Source organism: Lipotes vexillifer, unplaced genomic scaffold (genome assembly GCF_000442215.2).
Source record: "Lipotes vexillifer unplaced genomic scaffold, Lipotes_vexillifer_v1.1 scaffold382, whole genome shotgun sequence".
NCBI classification, from domain to species: domain Eukaryota; kingdom Metazoa; phylum Chordata; class Mammalia; order Artiodactyla; family Lipotidae; genus Lipotes; species Lipotes vexillifer.
The window spans coordinates 615,816-633,068 of NW_006780611.1; the positions used below are offsets into that span (position 1 = coordinate 615,816).

At 51.2% G+C, this 17,253-nt stretch overlaps 1 protein-coding gene across 1 annotated transcript in view; it reads right to left on the reverse strand.

Moving 5' to 3' along the window:
* MOV10L1 (Mov10 like RNA helicase 1) overlaps positions 1–17,253 on the reverse strand; it is a 43,702-nt gene that overhangs the window by 25,681 nt on the left and 768 nt on the right. The window contains exons 2-10 of the mRNA XM_007454083.1: positions 12,482–12,644; positions 11,063–11,175; positions 10,454–10,641; positions 10,332–10,344; positions 7,496–7,620; positions 7,005–7,249; positions 6,530–6,641; positions 5,032–5,226; positions 1,211–1,325 (exon numbers count right to left, since the gene is read on the reverse strand). Coding sequence (XP_007454145.1) covers positions 1,211–1,325; positions 5,032–5,226; positions 6,530–6,641; positions 7,005–7,249; positions 7,496–7,620; positions 10,332–10,344; positions 10,454–10,641; positions 11,063–11,175; positions 12,482–12,644 — 1,269 coding nt within the window. The remainder of the gene's footprint in view (positions 1–1,210; positions 1,326–5,031; positions 5,227–6,529; positions 6,642–7,004; positions 7,250–7,495; positions 7,621–10,331; positions 10,345–10,453; positions 10,642–11,062; positions 11,176–12,481; positions 12,645–17,253) is intronic.

Consider the following 17,253-nt stretch of genomic DNA (forward strand, 5'->3'; position numbering starts at 1 on the left):
TCAATTTCTCAGCCCCGAAGTTCTTCTCTAAGGTATTTTAGGGCTGGTTTGCTGCTCCGGCCTCAGTTCAGGCCCTGCAACCATCACTGCAACAACTGCCTGGTGGGTCTCCCCGCTTCCAACCCACAGTCCTGCCCACATACCCTCCTTGGTGCTGCTCCGTCTGTGTGGTCGTGCCATCCCTGGACAGCGCCCAGTGCCCCTGCGGCACCCTCCCCGCTGCAGGACGCCAGTGCGGCCCTGGGGTGGGGCACCTCGGGCCGGTGGCACAGGCAGCATCGCAGCACCAGCACCGGGGGCAGCTTCTGGCCCAGCCCTGCCGTGGGCCCAAGGTCCAGCAGACAGACGGCTCTGTCCATCAGTCCCAGGGCAGGTGTGCTCCTCGGTGCCACCCAGCTTCCTCCCAAGCCTCCTTTCCTCTCCGCCTGCCACCCCAGCTCTCCCAGCTCAGGGCTCCCTCACCCTCCACGAATCTCTGGCGAGCCCCAAGTCTCCCTCCAGCCACCATCCAGACTCCTCCCTCATTCTCGCCCTGATGCAGCAGAGGCCCCGGCCCTCATTCCACTCACCCACTCCTCAGGCAGCAGACATCCAAACCCTCGGGAAAGTGCCCTCCTGGAAAGGGGCCGCGCTCCGCCATCGCTGCCAGCGGAACAGACACTCTCCCTCCCTCCCTGGACCCCTGCCTCAGCCTTGCTCAGTGCTGCCCCTGCCCTTGGCCTCCTCTGGCAGGTCCACCCCTTCTCACAGCTCTGATCACCACCTGCCACAGCGGGCAGGCTCAGACCAGGCCTCCCCCAGTGGATCTGAAACAGCCCCGCCAGGGAGGGTGACAAGGAGACGTCCTGCCAGAGGAGCCCTACGGGAGGCCTGGCCTCCTCCTCCCCCACCCCGCACTGGTCTGTGTGGCTACAGGCCTTTTCCCGGCTCCCCTGCTTAGCTGTTCAGAGCTCTGTCACGAATGGAAAGCTGCTGGGAGGCTCGGCCACAGGGTAGAAGAAAGGCCAGGAGCGGGGGGCAGAGGGTCCCCCCACCCCCGCTTTGCCCCCAGCCCCCAAAGCCCCGACAATCTGCAAAGGGACACAGTGATGGGCCCCGCCGCTCCCGGGGTGAACACAGCCCACACCGGGGCTGAAGCCAACAAAGGTTCACCCTGAGTTTGTTCAGAAAACAACTTGAGTCAGCACTTCACAGGAGACACTTTTCCTACCTCTGCGAGTAGCGGCTGAAAGGTCAGGATGTCGATTTTCTGCCCCACGCATTCTTTAAGCCTGTCTGGTATCGGGTACTGCGGGAGAAAACTCGGAAGCTGTCGTCTCAGGTTCCTTAAAAGGAGATTCGCAAGTTAGAAACAACCCTTCAGCACCAGGCACTTCACCCCAGACATTTCCACTTAAACATCCTTTCCTATTTCAGAAAGACAGAGGTTCAATCACCAAAAACAACTGGTATGTGAACTGCTGGCCTCAGGCAGTGGTTTGCAAAGTGCTGTTTAGCTTTGGGGCCGCTCTCCCGGGAGCTGCTTTGCCTCCAGTAGAAGAACATGCCAAACTCCCAAAAGCCCCTGGGACCAGTGAGCTTGAAAACACTTTCTGAGCTTCCAATAAGCTCAACTCTTATGCTTTATTTTTTCCTTCCAGTTTCACGGACATGTAATTGACGACAGCACTGTAGACATTTAAGGTGCGCAGCGTAATGATCCGACTTCCATGCGTCAGGAAATAATGACCACGGTAAGTGTAGTGACCACCCACCTTCTCATGTAGATACACAACTAAAGAAATAGAAAAAAATATCTCCTTGTGACGGGAACTCCCAGGATCACTCTCTTGACACCTTCCACATATAACATACAGCCGTGTTCATTACGTGTGTCACGCTGTACATTACATCCCTAGTACATATTCATCTTACAGCTCGAAGTTCGTACCTTCTGACCCCCTTCATCCAATTCCCCCTCCCCCAAACCCCACCTCTGGTGACCACAGATCTCATCTCTTTTTCTGTAAGTTTGTTTCTGAAGTAAAATCGATCTACAACACTGTTATTCCCTGTTACACAACAGAGTGACTTGATATTTCTGTACATTTCAAAATGATCATCACGGTGAGCAGAGTCACGATATCTTACCACGCAAATATATTACGCTGTTATTGACTCTGTGCCCCGCAATGCGCAGAGCTACGGGCGCCCCCAGCTACCCATCGCCACCCCCGCGCCCACCCACTCAGCCGTCTGCGGCCGCCCCAGTTCAGGCCTCTCAAGTTCAGGTGCAGTGTTACTCTCCTCCCATCATGATTATTGCTTTTTTTTAAATTATGTTTTATTTTTGGCTGTGGTGGGTCTTCGTTGCTACGTGTGGGCTTTCTCCAGTTGCGGAAAGCAGGGGCCACTTTTGTTGTGGTGCAGAAGCTTCTCATTACGGTGGATTCTCTTGTTGCGGAGCACGGGCCCTAGGCGCACAGGTTTCAGTAGTTGTGGCCCACAGGCTCTAGGGCGCAGGCTCAGTCGCTGTGGCGCACGGGCTTAGTTGCTCCGCGGCTGTGGGATCTTCCCGGACCAGGGCTCGAACCCGTGTCCCCTGCATCGGCGGGGAGACTCTCAACCACTGCGCCACCAGGGAAGTCCTATGACTGTTGCTTTTGACATCGTAGTTTACATCTTTTTGTTCTGTGTATTCCTTAACTCCTTATTGCAGATATATATGATTTTACTACTTTTGTCTTTCAACCTTATTACTGGCCTTATACGAGGCTGGCTTTACTACCTTTACTGTGTATCTCCCTTTTCCTATAAGCTTTTTCTTTCATAATTTTCATGTATGTAGTTGCGGTCTCTTCTTTTTGGCAAAAAGAAGCCCCTTTATCATTTCTGGTAAAGCTGGTTTGGTGATTCTGAATTCTTGTAGCTTTTGCTTGTCTGTAAAGCTTTTAATTTCTTCATCAAATCTGAATGAGAGCCTTGCTGGGCAGAATATTCTTGGGTGTAGGTTTTTCCCTTTCACCACTTTAAATATATCATGCTACTCCCTTCTAGCCTGCAGTTTCTGCTGAAAAGTCAGCGGATTGTCTTATAGGAGTTCCCTTGTACCTAACGTGCTGCTTTTCCCTTGCTGCTTTTAATATTCTCTATCTTTAATTTTTGCCTTTTTAATTACAGTGGGTCTTAGCATGGTCTTCTTTGGGTTGATCCTGTTTGGGACTCTGTGCGTCCTGGACCTGGATGTCTGTTTCCTTTCCCAGGTTAGGGAAGTTTTCAGCTGTTATGTCTTCATGTATGTTCTCCGCCCCTTTCCCTCTCTCTTCTCTGGGACCCATTTGATGGTGTCCCAGTGCTCTCTCTCTCTCTTTTTTTTTCTAAATATAGATTACTTGCATTTTCTTTTTCTTGTACATTTATATTTTATTTATTTATTTTTGACAGTGCTGGGTCTTCGCTGCGGTGCGCAGGCTTCTCATTGCAGTGGCTTCTCTTGCTGCGGAGCATGGGCTCCAGGCACGCAGGCTTCAGTAGTTGTGGCACGCAGGCTCAGTAGCTGTGGCTTGCAGGCTCTAGAGTGCAGGCTCAGTAGTTGTGGCACATGGGCTTAGCTGCTCCGCAGCGTGTGGGATGTTCCTGGACCAGGGATCGAACCAATGTCCCCTGCACTGGCAGGTGGATTCTTAACCACTGTGCCACCAGGGAAGTCCCGAGCGTTTGCTTTAGGGACGCTCCTGTACAGTGACAATGTATTAATATTCAATGGGGAAAAACTTACCAGAGGATTAAATACTTGTGCTGTTGCTCTATTTCACTCCTCTAGTTAAGCCGAACTGTAACGGGAAAGCCGCCTGGTGCACCACTAAACGACAGCCAGAGGTTCTTAAAAGCTCCTGTAACTGGAGCCCAGCCATGTGGACCTGCCGCCCGCAGGCCACGTGACTTTTTGCTCCTGTGTTCAGGTTCCATCCCTAGAGCCACTCAACTACTGTTTACATGCCCAATGACTGTTATTACTTACTGATTGCTGTTGACTGCTCAGTGCCAGAAATGGCACGTGTGGGGCAGGGGGGGACTAGCACTTTACAAATGAAACTAAGGCTCAGAGAGGTTGAGAAACTGGCCTGAGATGGCACAGCTTCCCGGTGGCAGTGCTGGGATTCAAACAATGGTCTAACCCCAAAGGTCAATAGGCACAGAGTACTTGAACAGATTTCCCTTCAGCCCACGAATTAGTGGAAGCCCACAGTACCTTATCTTCAACTGTTCCCAGGTCAGATGTGATCTGAGATTCAGAACTTCCCACCACAGAAAAACAGCACGTGCCATCCCAGTGAGTTCTGGGCAGCAGCTGAGGGGGCGTGTCCACACGACTAAGTCGTGGAATGTCCTCCAGCCTATAGGTCATGATTTTTTGGCACCTAACTTAAAAAAACAAGATCTGCTTTTCAGAGCTTTTGGGATTTATAACTGCAGACGAGAAAGCATGGACGCGCGGCACTTTCTCCAGATGACACCCCAGATACAGTCAGGTCGTCCCCAAGCCCCCAGCCACGCATCACTAGCAGATTACACGCTTTTTTCTTAATTTCATTTTTCAAAGGTGTCACATCTTCAGATGGGCTTCAAACAGCCAAGCAAGCCCGCTGCCCTCGACAAGCGACACGCGGGTGCTGTGAATGGCCCTCGAAAGCCATGCCAACCACGTCTCACTGACCCCTCGCTGCTCGGTGCCCTGGGTGCCCGTGTGGGACATGGGCTGTCTCGGGAGGTGGGCAGGCTGGGCTGATGGGAACACGAAAGGTGGCAGGAGCTGGGGGCAAGGGTCAAATCACATCCTGCACTGCGAGTCACCTTGAGACTAGCTGGGGTGCTGCAGCTCCCCCCGCCACCGTCCTCCTCACAGTGTGTCCCCGGGACAATGGAGGGCGCTGGGCCTCAGCTGCAGCCCTTTATCCAGGACATTCACCTCCCTCCGACAACAGCAGCTATGTGCATCCCTCACACCGTGAGCCCAAGATCTGGGCTTGCATTGTCGTCTGCTCATGGTACCTTTTCTGCGTCGTCATGACAACTGTAGTTTTGGTGGAAGCTAACACTTGGGAACTTTTAGACTTCTTCCATGAAAAGGGTTCTCGGACAGCTATCAGTGATTCCTCCTCACTTATGACGTTCACTTCAAGGAATCGCCCGATTATGAAATTGGAGAAGCAAAGCAGAAGGAGCTCCTTGCAGCGGCCAGAATTCCTGGAGAAACAAGACACAGTTTAGTGTGAGTCGTAAGTAACAGAGGCAGGTTCAACACAATCTCCCTTCGTTCACACAGGGAAAGTCACTGAGCTAGCAAACCAGTCACCCTTAGCTTTTTTATTATTAATTTAAAATTAATTTATTTCTTTATTTTTGTCTGCGTTGGGTCTTCGTTGCTGTGTGTGGGCTTTCTCTAGTTGTGGTGAGCGGGGGCTACCCTTTGTTGTGGTGCGTGGGTTTCTCATTGCGGTGGCTTCTGTTGTTGCAGAGCACAGGCTCTATGCACACGGGCTTCAGTAGTTGTGGCATGAGGGCTCAGTAGTTGTGGTGCACGGGCTTAGTTGCTCCGCGGCATGTGGGATCTTCCCGGACCAGGGCTCGAACCCGTGTCTCCTGCACTGGCAGGTGGATTCTTAACCACTGTGCCACCAGGTAAGCCCACCCTTAGCTTTTAATAATTCTTTTAGAGGGAAAAAATGGACGTTCTAAAATAAGCAATGCTAACGTTTTCCCAAGCTAAAATCACACACTTGAAATGGTATTGTCTGTAATTCTCACGCTTAAGAATGGAAAAAGTATTTCCAGTATTCCCAAGTTTAAGTCAGAGTTGTGTAACATGACCAAAGAGACACCACCTCCCACTTTGCCTTCTGCCCACTTTCCGCTGCTGCTCGAGTCCCGGCCCCACTGTCACATGTTATGGAGGGCACCACGGGGGCTGCATCACTGACTGGAGGACTGCCCTTGGCTCAAAGCGTCACCCGTGGCCTGAAGCAAGGTGCTGATTTAGTCGGAGCCACCCTCTGACAAATTTTAAATCAGCAAGTGTAGATGAGATGAGGGAGGGGAGAAGGGCTGCACCAGAGCGCCCAGCTGACAGGGGACCAGCAGGCAGAGCCGGGGATTCTGGACATGGGGAAGGAGGCAGGGGACGGAAGGGCCCACGAGGGCTTGGGAGCCCGTGTCTGGCTGGGCTGCCCGGGGGGAGGGAGAACAGCAGGCAGGTCTCAGGGCCGAGCTGAGGCCAGGCCTGGGGAGGAGCAGCAGGGGCCTTGGGGCCCCAGCTTCCCAAGGCTGTGGGGGCTTGGCCGTGCCCGTTCTCCGTAGTCAGGAGTCGGCATGGGCACCCTTACTCAAGCCACTTTCTCCACTAGCGCTTTTCCTTGTGATTTCGTCCCATCAAAATAGTTACCAATACTTTTTACAACATCCAACCTAAACGTGCCATAAGCGAAAGCAAACAAGACAGATGCGCAGATGCCTGCAAAGCCAACCCCCCCCACGCCCTCCAGCCACGTACTTTGCCTCACAGGTAACCACGATCAGCGTTCTTCCGCGCGCAGGGAGGAGCCCAGCAGGTTCGGGCTCCCGAGGCGCACTCTTCTCCCTTTCTCCTTTACAGGCACAGGCACCTGGGAGATGAAATTTCAATCCAAAATTAGACCACGGGTGAACTGTTCTGACAGCGGTGGGGCCGGTGGAAGGGACTATCACACACAGACACGTGGCCGAAGCCCCCGACAGGTGAGCGACAGGCAAGGGGGCTGCAGGCATCCTCTTCCCAATTTAGAATCGTCGCAGGAAGCAGCTCGTGTAAAGCACGCCGGGCATTTCTCCAGCTGTTTTAGCCCCAAGTATCAGAGAAGGGTCCAGACCACAGAGCCCACAGGGTGAACACTGCCACTAGCCTGCCCAGACCCTGGAGCAGCTGCACCAGCTCCCGGACCCGACGGGGCTCGCGCAGCTGATCCAACGGCAACAGCTGAAATGTCTACCTGGAGAGGCTTCCCTGTTGTCCACCACACTGCTCTCCAACGTCTGACGGGTTCTGCTTCTCCTGCAGCTGTTGTCTAATGAGTTAATATTTTCATCCGCAAAATTCTTCTTCTCAGGGGCGGAAACAAGAGACACTTCGGGGCACGTCTGGATTTTATCCAGCATCTGAAATCTGAACTGTTTAGCTTTATCCCAGCCACCCAACTTGCAGCTGACTAAGTTTTGAGGAATGTCTCCTTTATTCCTGGAAAAGGAAAATTAGCCATGAACAGAGATAGGATTTCTAAAGCTAAAATACTATTACCATAAAACAGAATTCAATGTAACTAGTGAATGGCAATTGCAAATACTTTTATAAGTAAAAAGGCTATTTCAGGGTGGAAAATCTAGAAGGATATACATAAAGGAAAAAATAAGCAAGCAGAATAAAATCGGTTCTACAGAAATTCTTAAATCACAGTTTGTACTTTTGTTTGAGTGGCAAACTTACTCTATCCAGATCACCACAGTTTTGCTTTCTCCTTCTTTCAGCGTTCCAAAATTTGTCATCCTCGTGACTTCAATGTCACCTTTGTTTTTCAGTAAAAGGGCTCCACAGGCCTCGTCAGCAGCCTCCTTGACCGCAGAGGTGCCCCTGGATAAAGCAGCCACAGGACAGTGTCGGGGTCAGCGTGGGCGGGCGGCGCGTCCTGAGGCCCCACCTGCCTTCCCTGCCCCTCCGGGCGAGGGGATAAGGGGCCAACCCCAAAGAGGCGACCAAGTAAGGACGACACTTAGAACTTCTGAGCAAGACAGCAGATCACCCTGAAGGAGAAACTACAAGCCCTGTTGAATCCAGAGGAGAGGAGGGCCCTGGTGGGAGCTCTGGGGATCTGAGAACACGGGCGCCTTCGCCAGCTTCACACCCCCCGCACCCCCCAGCCCTGGTCACAGAGGGAAGGGTGTTCAGTGCTCCTCCCCAGACCCTCCCCGGCTGCCGTGAGGGGCTTTGCTCGTCAGGGACCCACTACTAAGCTTTCGTTGGAAAAAGTGCGGCTTCAAAATATTTGAAACTAATTAAATGAGAATTTTTATCTTTGGAAAATGAGCAGATTCCACCCTCCCGTGAGAAGGGACCATTCGTCCCCCTCTGTCCTCCTGACGCTGCCATGAAGCCCGGGCGCTGTGCCCACCGCTCACCCTCAGCTCCTGCCTGCCCTCCCTGACCCTCCCGCAGTGCCACCCGGAAACAGGCTCCTTCACACCTGGTCCCTGTGCGCACACCCACCCAGAGACACCCTCCACCACAGCAGCCACACCCTCTCAGCCAGCCCCCCCAACTCCCTGCCCGCCCCCCACTCCCCACCGTCCTCTCCTCACCCCACCCAGCCTGGGGTGGCCGTGGGAGCGGTCATCTGTCCTGGCAGTGGCCAGCCATAGCGGCTTATGGGCAGGCAGAGGAGCACCAAGACGGGAGTCAGGAGCCACCTGCGGGTTCTGGGCGGAACCCACCCGGAGCCTGGAGGGGAGATGCTGGACGCCGCTACAGGCCTGGCCCGGAGGAGTGCAGGGCCCTGCTTCGCACACGACACTTCACTGTCCTTCAGACCCTCTAGCGGGCAGCCGGACGGTGCGTCTGAGTGCAGGGCGGCATCCTCCACTTGGGGCTAACGCTGTGGAGCCAGGACCAGGATGGGAGGAAACCACGGTCAGGATGCAGCACAGGGACCACAGCATGCAGGGCATCTGCTGGGAGGACAGGACGCGGGGCCTGACTGCTTACCGGGCCAGCGACCCCTCCACCGCTCACCCCAGCCCTGCACTGACGGGGGGATGATGAGGGGCTGTACAGGAGCCAGTGTCCGAAGATGAAGGTGTGACGACTTCCCTGGCCCCGTGAAGACGGCCACTCGAGGCAGACGCGTGGAGCTCTGGGGAAGTGCCCGACTGGTCACCCTTACGGGGACCAGCTCCCCTCACTGGAGGGGCCAGAGTCCACTGCAGCCAGGCCACCCAGGGAGGCTCACCCGAAGCTCACCGCCCACGGCCAGGGAGACCCCCGCTCCTGCCCCCACCCACTCCATTCGGCAGACGCGGGTCCTCGGGAAACACGGTGAGTCACAGAGCAGGTTAAGGGAAGTGCTGCGAAGAATCAGACAGACAGGCAACAGGGACCCAGACTCCCTTCCGACGAACACACTGGCCCTGCGGGCGAGATGGCAGCTGCTTCTCTTGGATGGCCAGTTTGCACCAATCCTGGCTGCCCTCCCACGATCCGCCCCTGCCCACGGCCGTCAGGGGCCCAGTGAACTGTGCTGTTAAGACAACGATCAGGAAGCCCGCGTCCCAACAACACGGCGCTCCCTTAAAGTGGCACAAAGTTCCGAGTGAGGATACCTAATGTGGGCAGGGCCGACAGCCAGCAGGATCACAGAGCCGGCAGGGAGCCGAGGCCCCGGGTCGGCCTCCGAGACCCCAGCACAGATGCCTGGCAAACAAGCGCCTGCTTGGCCTCACGTCCGCACACCCCTGGGCCCATCAGACGGACTGAAGCCAGAACTCCTGGGCCTCCTGGGCCTTCCCGGTGGAGGGGGCAAGGGTATGCATCTCCCGCACTTCGCTGTTCCGAGGACGGGCAGAGTCATTCTCCAAAAGGAGAGCAGGTCCCGTGGGGCAGGAGGCCATGTCCACCAGACAGCCTGGACACGGCAGGGCCCACCTCACCATGTTCCCCTTCTGCCCATACCCCGCCCCCAGCACAACCCTCCCAGCTGTGCCAGGCAGCTCAGTCCTCCTGAGATGGGGCTCCCCTGCCTGCCCGCCCTGTGGCTCATGAGACACTCCTCCCTGCAAGCAATCTGCTCCGCTGAGGAGATAAGACAATAAACAGAATGACTTCAGAAACCATGTAACGAGCTCCCTGAGACGAGCACTACGGATAGAGAGCAGCAGAGACAGGGCGGGAGCTCGGAAAGGCCTGCCGTGCTGCATAAACACGCGTGTTGGAGGCAGGAAGTCACGGGCGCACAGAAGGAAGAACCAGATATAGGAAATTCAGTAATTTTAAGAACCGACCAGGACTTCCCTGGTGGTCCAGTGAGTAAGACTCCATGTTCCCAGTGCAGGGGGTCCGGGTTCGATCCCTGGTTGGGGAACTAGGTACGATGCAACTGGCACAGCCAAAATAATACAAAGAACTGACCACGTCCAGCGTGTTCTACAAAATGCCAACATGTGAAAGAACACAACACACAAAGCCCACGAAAATATGGAGATCATCACCATGAGCTTCAGGATCAAGAGGCAGCCTCTCACTCAGCCTTCAGGCAGCTGTGAGGACCCCCAGCCCCCAGGAGGGCTCTCGCTCCAGCCCCGCCAGCTCAGGGCCTGGACGGTCTGCTAGCTGCCTTGTTCAACCGGCTCTCAGATGCACCCCAGGCCCCCGCCCCCCGAGCCGCCTCCTCCTCACCGCCTCTGCACTGGGGTCACGCACAGGGCCCTCCACGCGTAGCACGACTGGCTGCTCTCCACCACCACCGCGCTGACCACATCGTGCCTCTGTGGCACGTAGCCTTCCGGGAGCTTCAGGGAGTCAAGGGTGAAAAAGATGTAGTCGTTGATCACCCCGTTCCTCCCACAGAGGCTGGACACGCAGACCTGCAAGCACAGCACCAGGCGCTGGCAGTGTGCACGGGGCTGCCGCAGCCAGTGAGGCTCAGGTCTGGTCTCGGAGGAGGAGCAATGCCCCCAGCGGGACCAGCCAGGCAGGGAGCAGGGCCCAGCACACACCTCCACCCGCAACCTCAATTCCCTCCTCTGTTCCAGTCCCCACTCCCCAGACCACAGCCGTTGCTACGAGCGAGGGCAGAGCCCATACCCCACTCCACACGTCCCCACCATCAGACGCTTTAACACTCCTCGTCCCTTCGTGACCTAGAACTTAACTATGTGAGTGTGCAGGCTGGCCACCGGTGACCTCGGTAAGACATCAGGGTCTTCACTGCCCGAGACGGACCCTCATTTATCCTGACCTCCCATCGCACCCAGGGCCCCGGGCCGCTTGAGGCTCAGCACCTACCCGGTCCACGCGCTTGTACCTCAGTGGCTTCACCGAGACGGCCTCACTGCTCCACGTGCCCGGCCGGATCCAGTACTCGGCCTCCACCCAGTCCCCCTTGCAAGGCTTGAAACCTCCAAGGCAGGGAAACCGGGCATGTTACTTGGTGATGCAACATCAAAGTGTACAATTCACTCTGCAGTTATGTTTCTGTTCTGAGACACACATGACTGGTTGAGAAAGGTGCTCTCTGTTAGTGTTAGGAACCAGCGTATCCACCTGGATTCTCTTCCAGATTTACCCATGCCGACGGAGCAGAGGCTGTTACAGGCCACCCCGTCTTCCTGCCTACAAGGCAAGGGCAGGGGACCTGGTCTGCACAGTCTCAGGACCCCACCTGATTTCAGATACTCCCCAAAGTTCAAACAAAGAAAAACGTAACAAAGTGTCATCAACAACTGCAACCAAGTGGGCAGAATGGCAGCCCTCTACCCACAGCCCTGGCTCCAGGAGGTGTGGGTACGTGTGGTACTCCTCTGCCAGCTCCTTGCAGACACTGTGAGTACCCTCCCCATCAGGAACACCCAGGGTGCACGGTGACACAGGGAGATGTGCTCAGACCTGAGGCCTGGGTGGCTACAGGTATCCCAGCTCAGGAGAGGGAGCCCCTCGGTGTGCCAGGGAGCTGGTAGGGTGGCCGGGAAAGCGAGGGAACGGCAGGGGCAGTGACATGAGGTGGCAGCCAAGCCGTCCTGACATGAAGCGGGGAGAGAATGGTCTGGACAGGTTGGGCGTGGCACGCGGTGTAGCCACAACTGGTGATAACCTTTTGGTTGTTTTGTAATAAACATTTTTGCAGCAGCTAAGCTCAAAAAACAACAGTGCCTAATGAAATATGGAGTTTGTTTCTCAAGAAAGCTGGTGACGAGCACACAGCAGCCCAACCATCTGCGGCCACTGCTACTCAGCAGCGGGGCCGTGCTGCACCACGTGCAGCGAGCGGCACAAAGCCACTGGAGGCAAAGCTCCTGAAGCACCAGCTTCCAGATCGGTGGGTGTTTTAGGCAGACTGACAGATGCACAAAGGCAACCCAGCTACAGAGCACCCACGGCAAAGCCGCTGCTCAAACAAATAGACCAGAAGGGAAAGGGCAAGGCTGGCTGGTCCATACAGGGCAGGCCTGGGGGCAGAGCAGGGGGGCATCTGGGGTAAAGAGCTCCAGCCTCAGGGTGGGGTGGGGTGGGGTGGGATGTCAGAGGCCTGGGATGAGATCCAGATAGGAGGAACCAGATGTTGGGCAGAGGCTTTAAGGGCAACACCCTGAGGACCTGGCAGATGAAACCTGGTCCCTGGTCCGTCTCAAATCTCGTTATGAACATTAAAAAAAAAACCCCACAAAACCTAATTTTAAACATGAAGCAGAAATGCATCCCGCGTACCTTCACACACACTCTCCAGGGAGAAGTGCGTGGTCTGGTTGATGTAGCCGGCGCCGTCCATCAGCGAGGTCACGCAGCCGACCAGCACTCGGGGGCTGGAGGCGGACAGCCCTCTGCCGTGGCTCTTGCTGTTGTCTTCCCATTTACCTGAGACGGCTTCCACCTGCGAGACAGGCAAACTTCTACTTAAGACATACTGAGGGCTCCAAGGAAAGCAAAACTCTGGCCGAGACACTGAGGCAAAAATCCTCAATGAAATACTGGCAAACTGAATGCAGCTGCATAAGAAATGCGTTGCACACCACGATGGAGGGGGGTTTACCCCAGAATGCAAACGTGGTTCAACAAATGAAAATCAGTCAGTACCATCCAGCACACTGGTAGAACAAAGGAAGAAAATATATGATCATCTCAGCTGATACAGAAAAAGCATCTGACATAACTCAACACCTTTACACGATAAAAACACTGAATCCAATAGGAAGAGACTGGAACTTCCTCAACAGGATAAAGGCCACGTGTGAGAAACGCACAGCTCACATGACACTCAGTGGTGAGAGACTGAAAGCTTTCCCCCGAGGATAAGGAACAAGGCAAGGATGCCTGTTTCACCACTTCTGTTCAACATAATGCTGCAAGTCCCAGCCAGAGCAATTAGGCAAGAAGAAATTTTAATACCCAAATTGGAAAGGAAGAAGTAAATTATCTGTCTGCAGATGACATGATCTTACGTACAGAAAACGCTAAAGAACCTACAAAACACCTCTTAGAGCTAATAAACGAATTCAGCAAAGTGCCAGCATATGAAATCAATATACAGAAATCAGTTGTATTTCTATACACTTGCAATGAACAATTCAAAAAAGGCAACTGAGAAAACAATTCCATTTATGATAGCATCAAAAAGAATAAAACACTTAGGAATAAATTTAACCAAGGAGGTGGAAGACCTGTACACTGAAAACTACAAAATGTGGCTGCAAGAAGTCAGAGAAGACACAAATAAATGGAAACACATCTCACGTTCACGGATTAACATTAAGACATCAATACTACCCAAAGCGATCTATGGATTCAATGCAATCTCTATGAAAATCCCAATGATGTTTTTTGCAGAAATAGAAAACCCATCCCAGAATTCATATGGAATCTCGAGTAATGCTGAATAGCCAAAACAATCTTGAAAAGGAAGAGCAAAGTTGGAGGACTCACACTTTTTGATTTCAAAACTTACAAGGGCTTCCCTGGTGGTGCAGTGGTTAAGAATCCACCTGCCAATGCAGGGGACATGGGTTCAAGCCCTGGTCCGGGAAGATCCCATATGCCGCAGAGCAACTAAGCCCGTGCGCCACAGCGACTGAGCCAGCGCTCTAGAGCCTGCGAGCCACAACTACTGAGCCCATGTGCCACAACTACCGAAGCCCACACACCCAGAGCCCGTGATCCACAACAAGAAGCCACCACAATGAGAAGCGCACGCACCACAACAAAGAGTAGCCCCCGCTGGCCGCAACCAGAGGAAAGCCCCCGCACAGCAACAAAGACCAAATGCAGCCAAAAAAAAAAAAAAAAAAGTAAAAAACAAAACAAAAACAAAGCAAAAAAACCCAAAAAAACTTACTACAAAGCTACAGTAATTAAAAGAGTGTAAAGACAGACAAAATACCAATGAAATAAAGAGCTCAGAAACAAACCCTCACATATATGGTCAAAGGTGCCGACAAAGGTGCCAGGACCCTTCAACAGGGAAAAGGTTTTCCCTGTTGTGCAGTCTTCTCAAAAAACGGTGGTGGGAGAACTGGCTCTCAGCGTGCAAAAGAATGAAGTCAAACCCTCATCCAATACCAAATTCAAAAATTAATTCAAAAATGGGTCAAAGACTTAAATTTAAGAACTAAAACTATAAAACCCCGAGAAGAAAGCACAGGAGAAAATCTTCATGATCTTGGATTAGTTAATGATTTTTTTAAGCGTGACATTAAAGGCACAGGCTATTAAAAAAGGATAAATTGTACGCCATCAAAATTTGAAAGTTTGGTGCATCAAAGGATATTACTGATATTAAGAAAAAGTTAAAAAATTCACAGAATGGGAGGAGATATTTGTAAACCACGTATCTGATAAGGGATTAATACCCAGAATATATTAAAAAAACTTCTACAACTCAACAAGAAACAACCTGATTAAAATATAAGCAAAGGAACTGAAAAGACACTTCTCCAAAGAAGACATATAAATGACCAATAAGCACATGAAAAGATGCTCAACATCACTAATTATTAGGGAAATATAAATCAAAACCACAATAAAGCACCCCTTCACATCCACTAGAGTGGCTACTATCAAAAAATGGGAAAATAATTCATGTTGGTGGAGATGTGGAGAAACTGGAACCCCTGTGCTGCTGGTGGGAATGTAAAATGGTGCAGCCACTGGGGAAATTCTGGCGTACCCTCAAAAAGTTAAATATAGGATTACCACATGAGCATGCAATTCTACTCCAAGGTATAGACCCAAAAGAATTGAAAACTGGGACCCAGAAAGGTACTTTTCACAGCAGCATTATCCACAACAGCCAGAAAGGAGAAACAACGCAAGTGCCCATAAACAGGTGAGTGGAGAAACAAAATGTAATCTATACATACAATGGAATATTATTTAGCCACAGTAAGGAATGAAGTTCTGATACATGTTACACGGATATGCCTTGAAAATATTATGCTAAGTCTAATAAGGCAGACACAAAAGGACTAATATTATATGATTCCACCTACATGAGGTACCCAGGATAGTCAAATTTATAGAGACAGAAAGTAGAATAGTGGATTATTGTTTAATGGGTATAGAGTTTATATTTGGGATGATGAAAAGTTATGAAAATAGACAGTGGGTATGAGTGCACAACAGCATGAATGTACTCAGTGCCACTGCATGGCATTAAAATTTTTAAATTAAAATTAATTTTATGTTATGCACATTTTACCACAATAAAAAAACCTGAATAAAAAATGAGCAAACAAATCCAGAGGATAGAGCAAATGAGCCAATTCCACAACTTTCACAATGGAAGTCAATTAATACTGTTAAATGTTGGTAAATCAAGTGATTCAAGCATCTTCCAGAACAGCTAAAAACAAACAAGGCAAGTACTTGGCCTGCGGAGTCCAAGTGCAGGTGGAGAGCAAGGAGGAAGCGCCTGCTCCTCGCTGGTGGCACGTTCCCAGCCACAGCGGCCCCGCAGGCCCTTCAGCCACCACACAGACGTTCTACATTCGTGCCGTCCAATTTGGTGCCACCAGCTACGTTCAGTGCTTGAAATGTGGCTCGTGAAACTGAGGAATTAATTCTAAATTTTATTTAATTTTAATAAATTTAAATTTAAATAGCCACACATGGCTGGTAGATGGCATTTACTAAAATGTAATGGTAACAAAGTATGTCTCGACCATTTTAAAAAGTAGTGGAGCTCAGTAAGTTTGCAAGATACCAAATTACATAACAAAAAAAATCAGCAGATTTCCTAGAGGGAAAGAAAAAGATTAATTTGAAAATACAAAGAAAAATTATATTGATAATGGAACAAAAACATTACGATTCTCAAAAATAAACTTCACAAGGAATCTGCAGAACTGAAGTGAACAAAAGAACACAAAGGAAGGCTTAAATAAGTGGACGGACATAATTTGTAGCTGGAGAAGACCTGCTATGATCCACACGTCGCTTGACCTAAATGGATCCACACGCTCAGCGCTGGTGCGGGTGAGTCTGAGCCCAGGAGGAGAAATGGCAGGATTACTCTTAACGTTTATCCACAGTGAGGGGAGAGCCCAGAGAAGTCCATCCACAAAGAAGAGGAAGAGAGAAACCAGCCTGCCACCTGAGGACACAACCGTGCCACGTGGGCCACGTGCAGGCATCAGAACCGACAGGGTCCAGACGGGGTCCCAGGCAGACGGGATTCTGGTGTGTGAGAAAGGGACCTTTCCACTCAGTAGGAAACAGGGGACCACTCAGCGGACGACTGGTGCGCTACCAGGGAAGAAACGTCTGGCTCCTTCTTTCAGTCTGTACATCCAGTAAGTTCCAGGTAAATTAAACATTTAAATGTCCATAAACAATTTTCACAGGAAAACCTGAGTGCATGTCTAATGAAAAGTGGGAAAAGCCTCTCTAAGGATTCGTACAGAGCCCGAGAGCCACACGGAAAAGACAGACACATTAACTACATAAAATGAGACTTTATAAAACAAAGTCAAAAGATGATCTTGGGGGGAAACATCTACAACACTTTCATATAATAATTTTGCTTAAAAAAGTCTAATTTCCAAAATGTAGAAAGTTTAATTTTAAAAAGTTGAACCCAACAAAAAAATGATAAAAGGACACTAAGATAACTCATAGAAAAAATGTGAAAATTTAATCTACTTTAAAGCTTAAGTGCAAGTTAAAATTATAAGATCTCTTTTCAAAGTGATTGGTGCAGATTTCCAAGATCAATAACGTCCACATCCTTTTGCCAACGTGGGTAGCAAGTGTCTCATCCTGCCCCTGAGTATGATTAGTGCAGTGTTACTGAAGGATAATTTGATGATAACCATTAAAACGTTAAATGTGCACATACTCTCCGACTAACAATTATACTTCCAGGAAATCAGAGTACAAAAACACAATTTTTTTAAAGAAACAGTTGCTGAATAGTAGAGTTCATTAATTATCTTGGCTAACTGGATAACAAAGGATCCAAATAGTTTTTTTTTTTTTTTTTTTTGCGG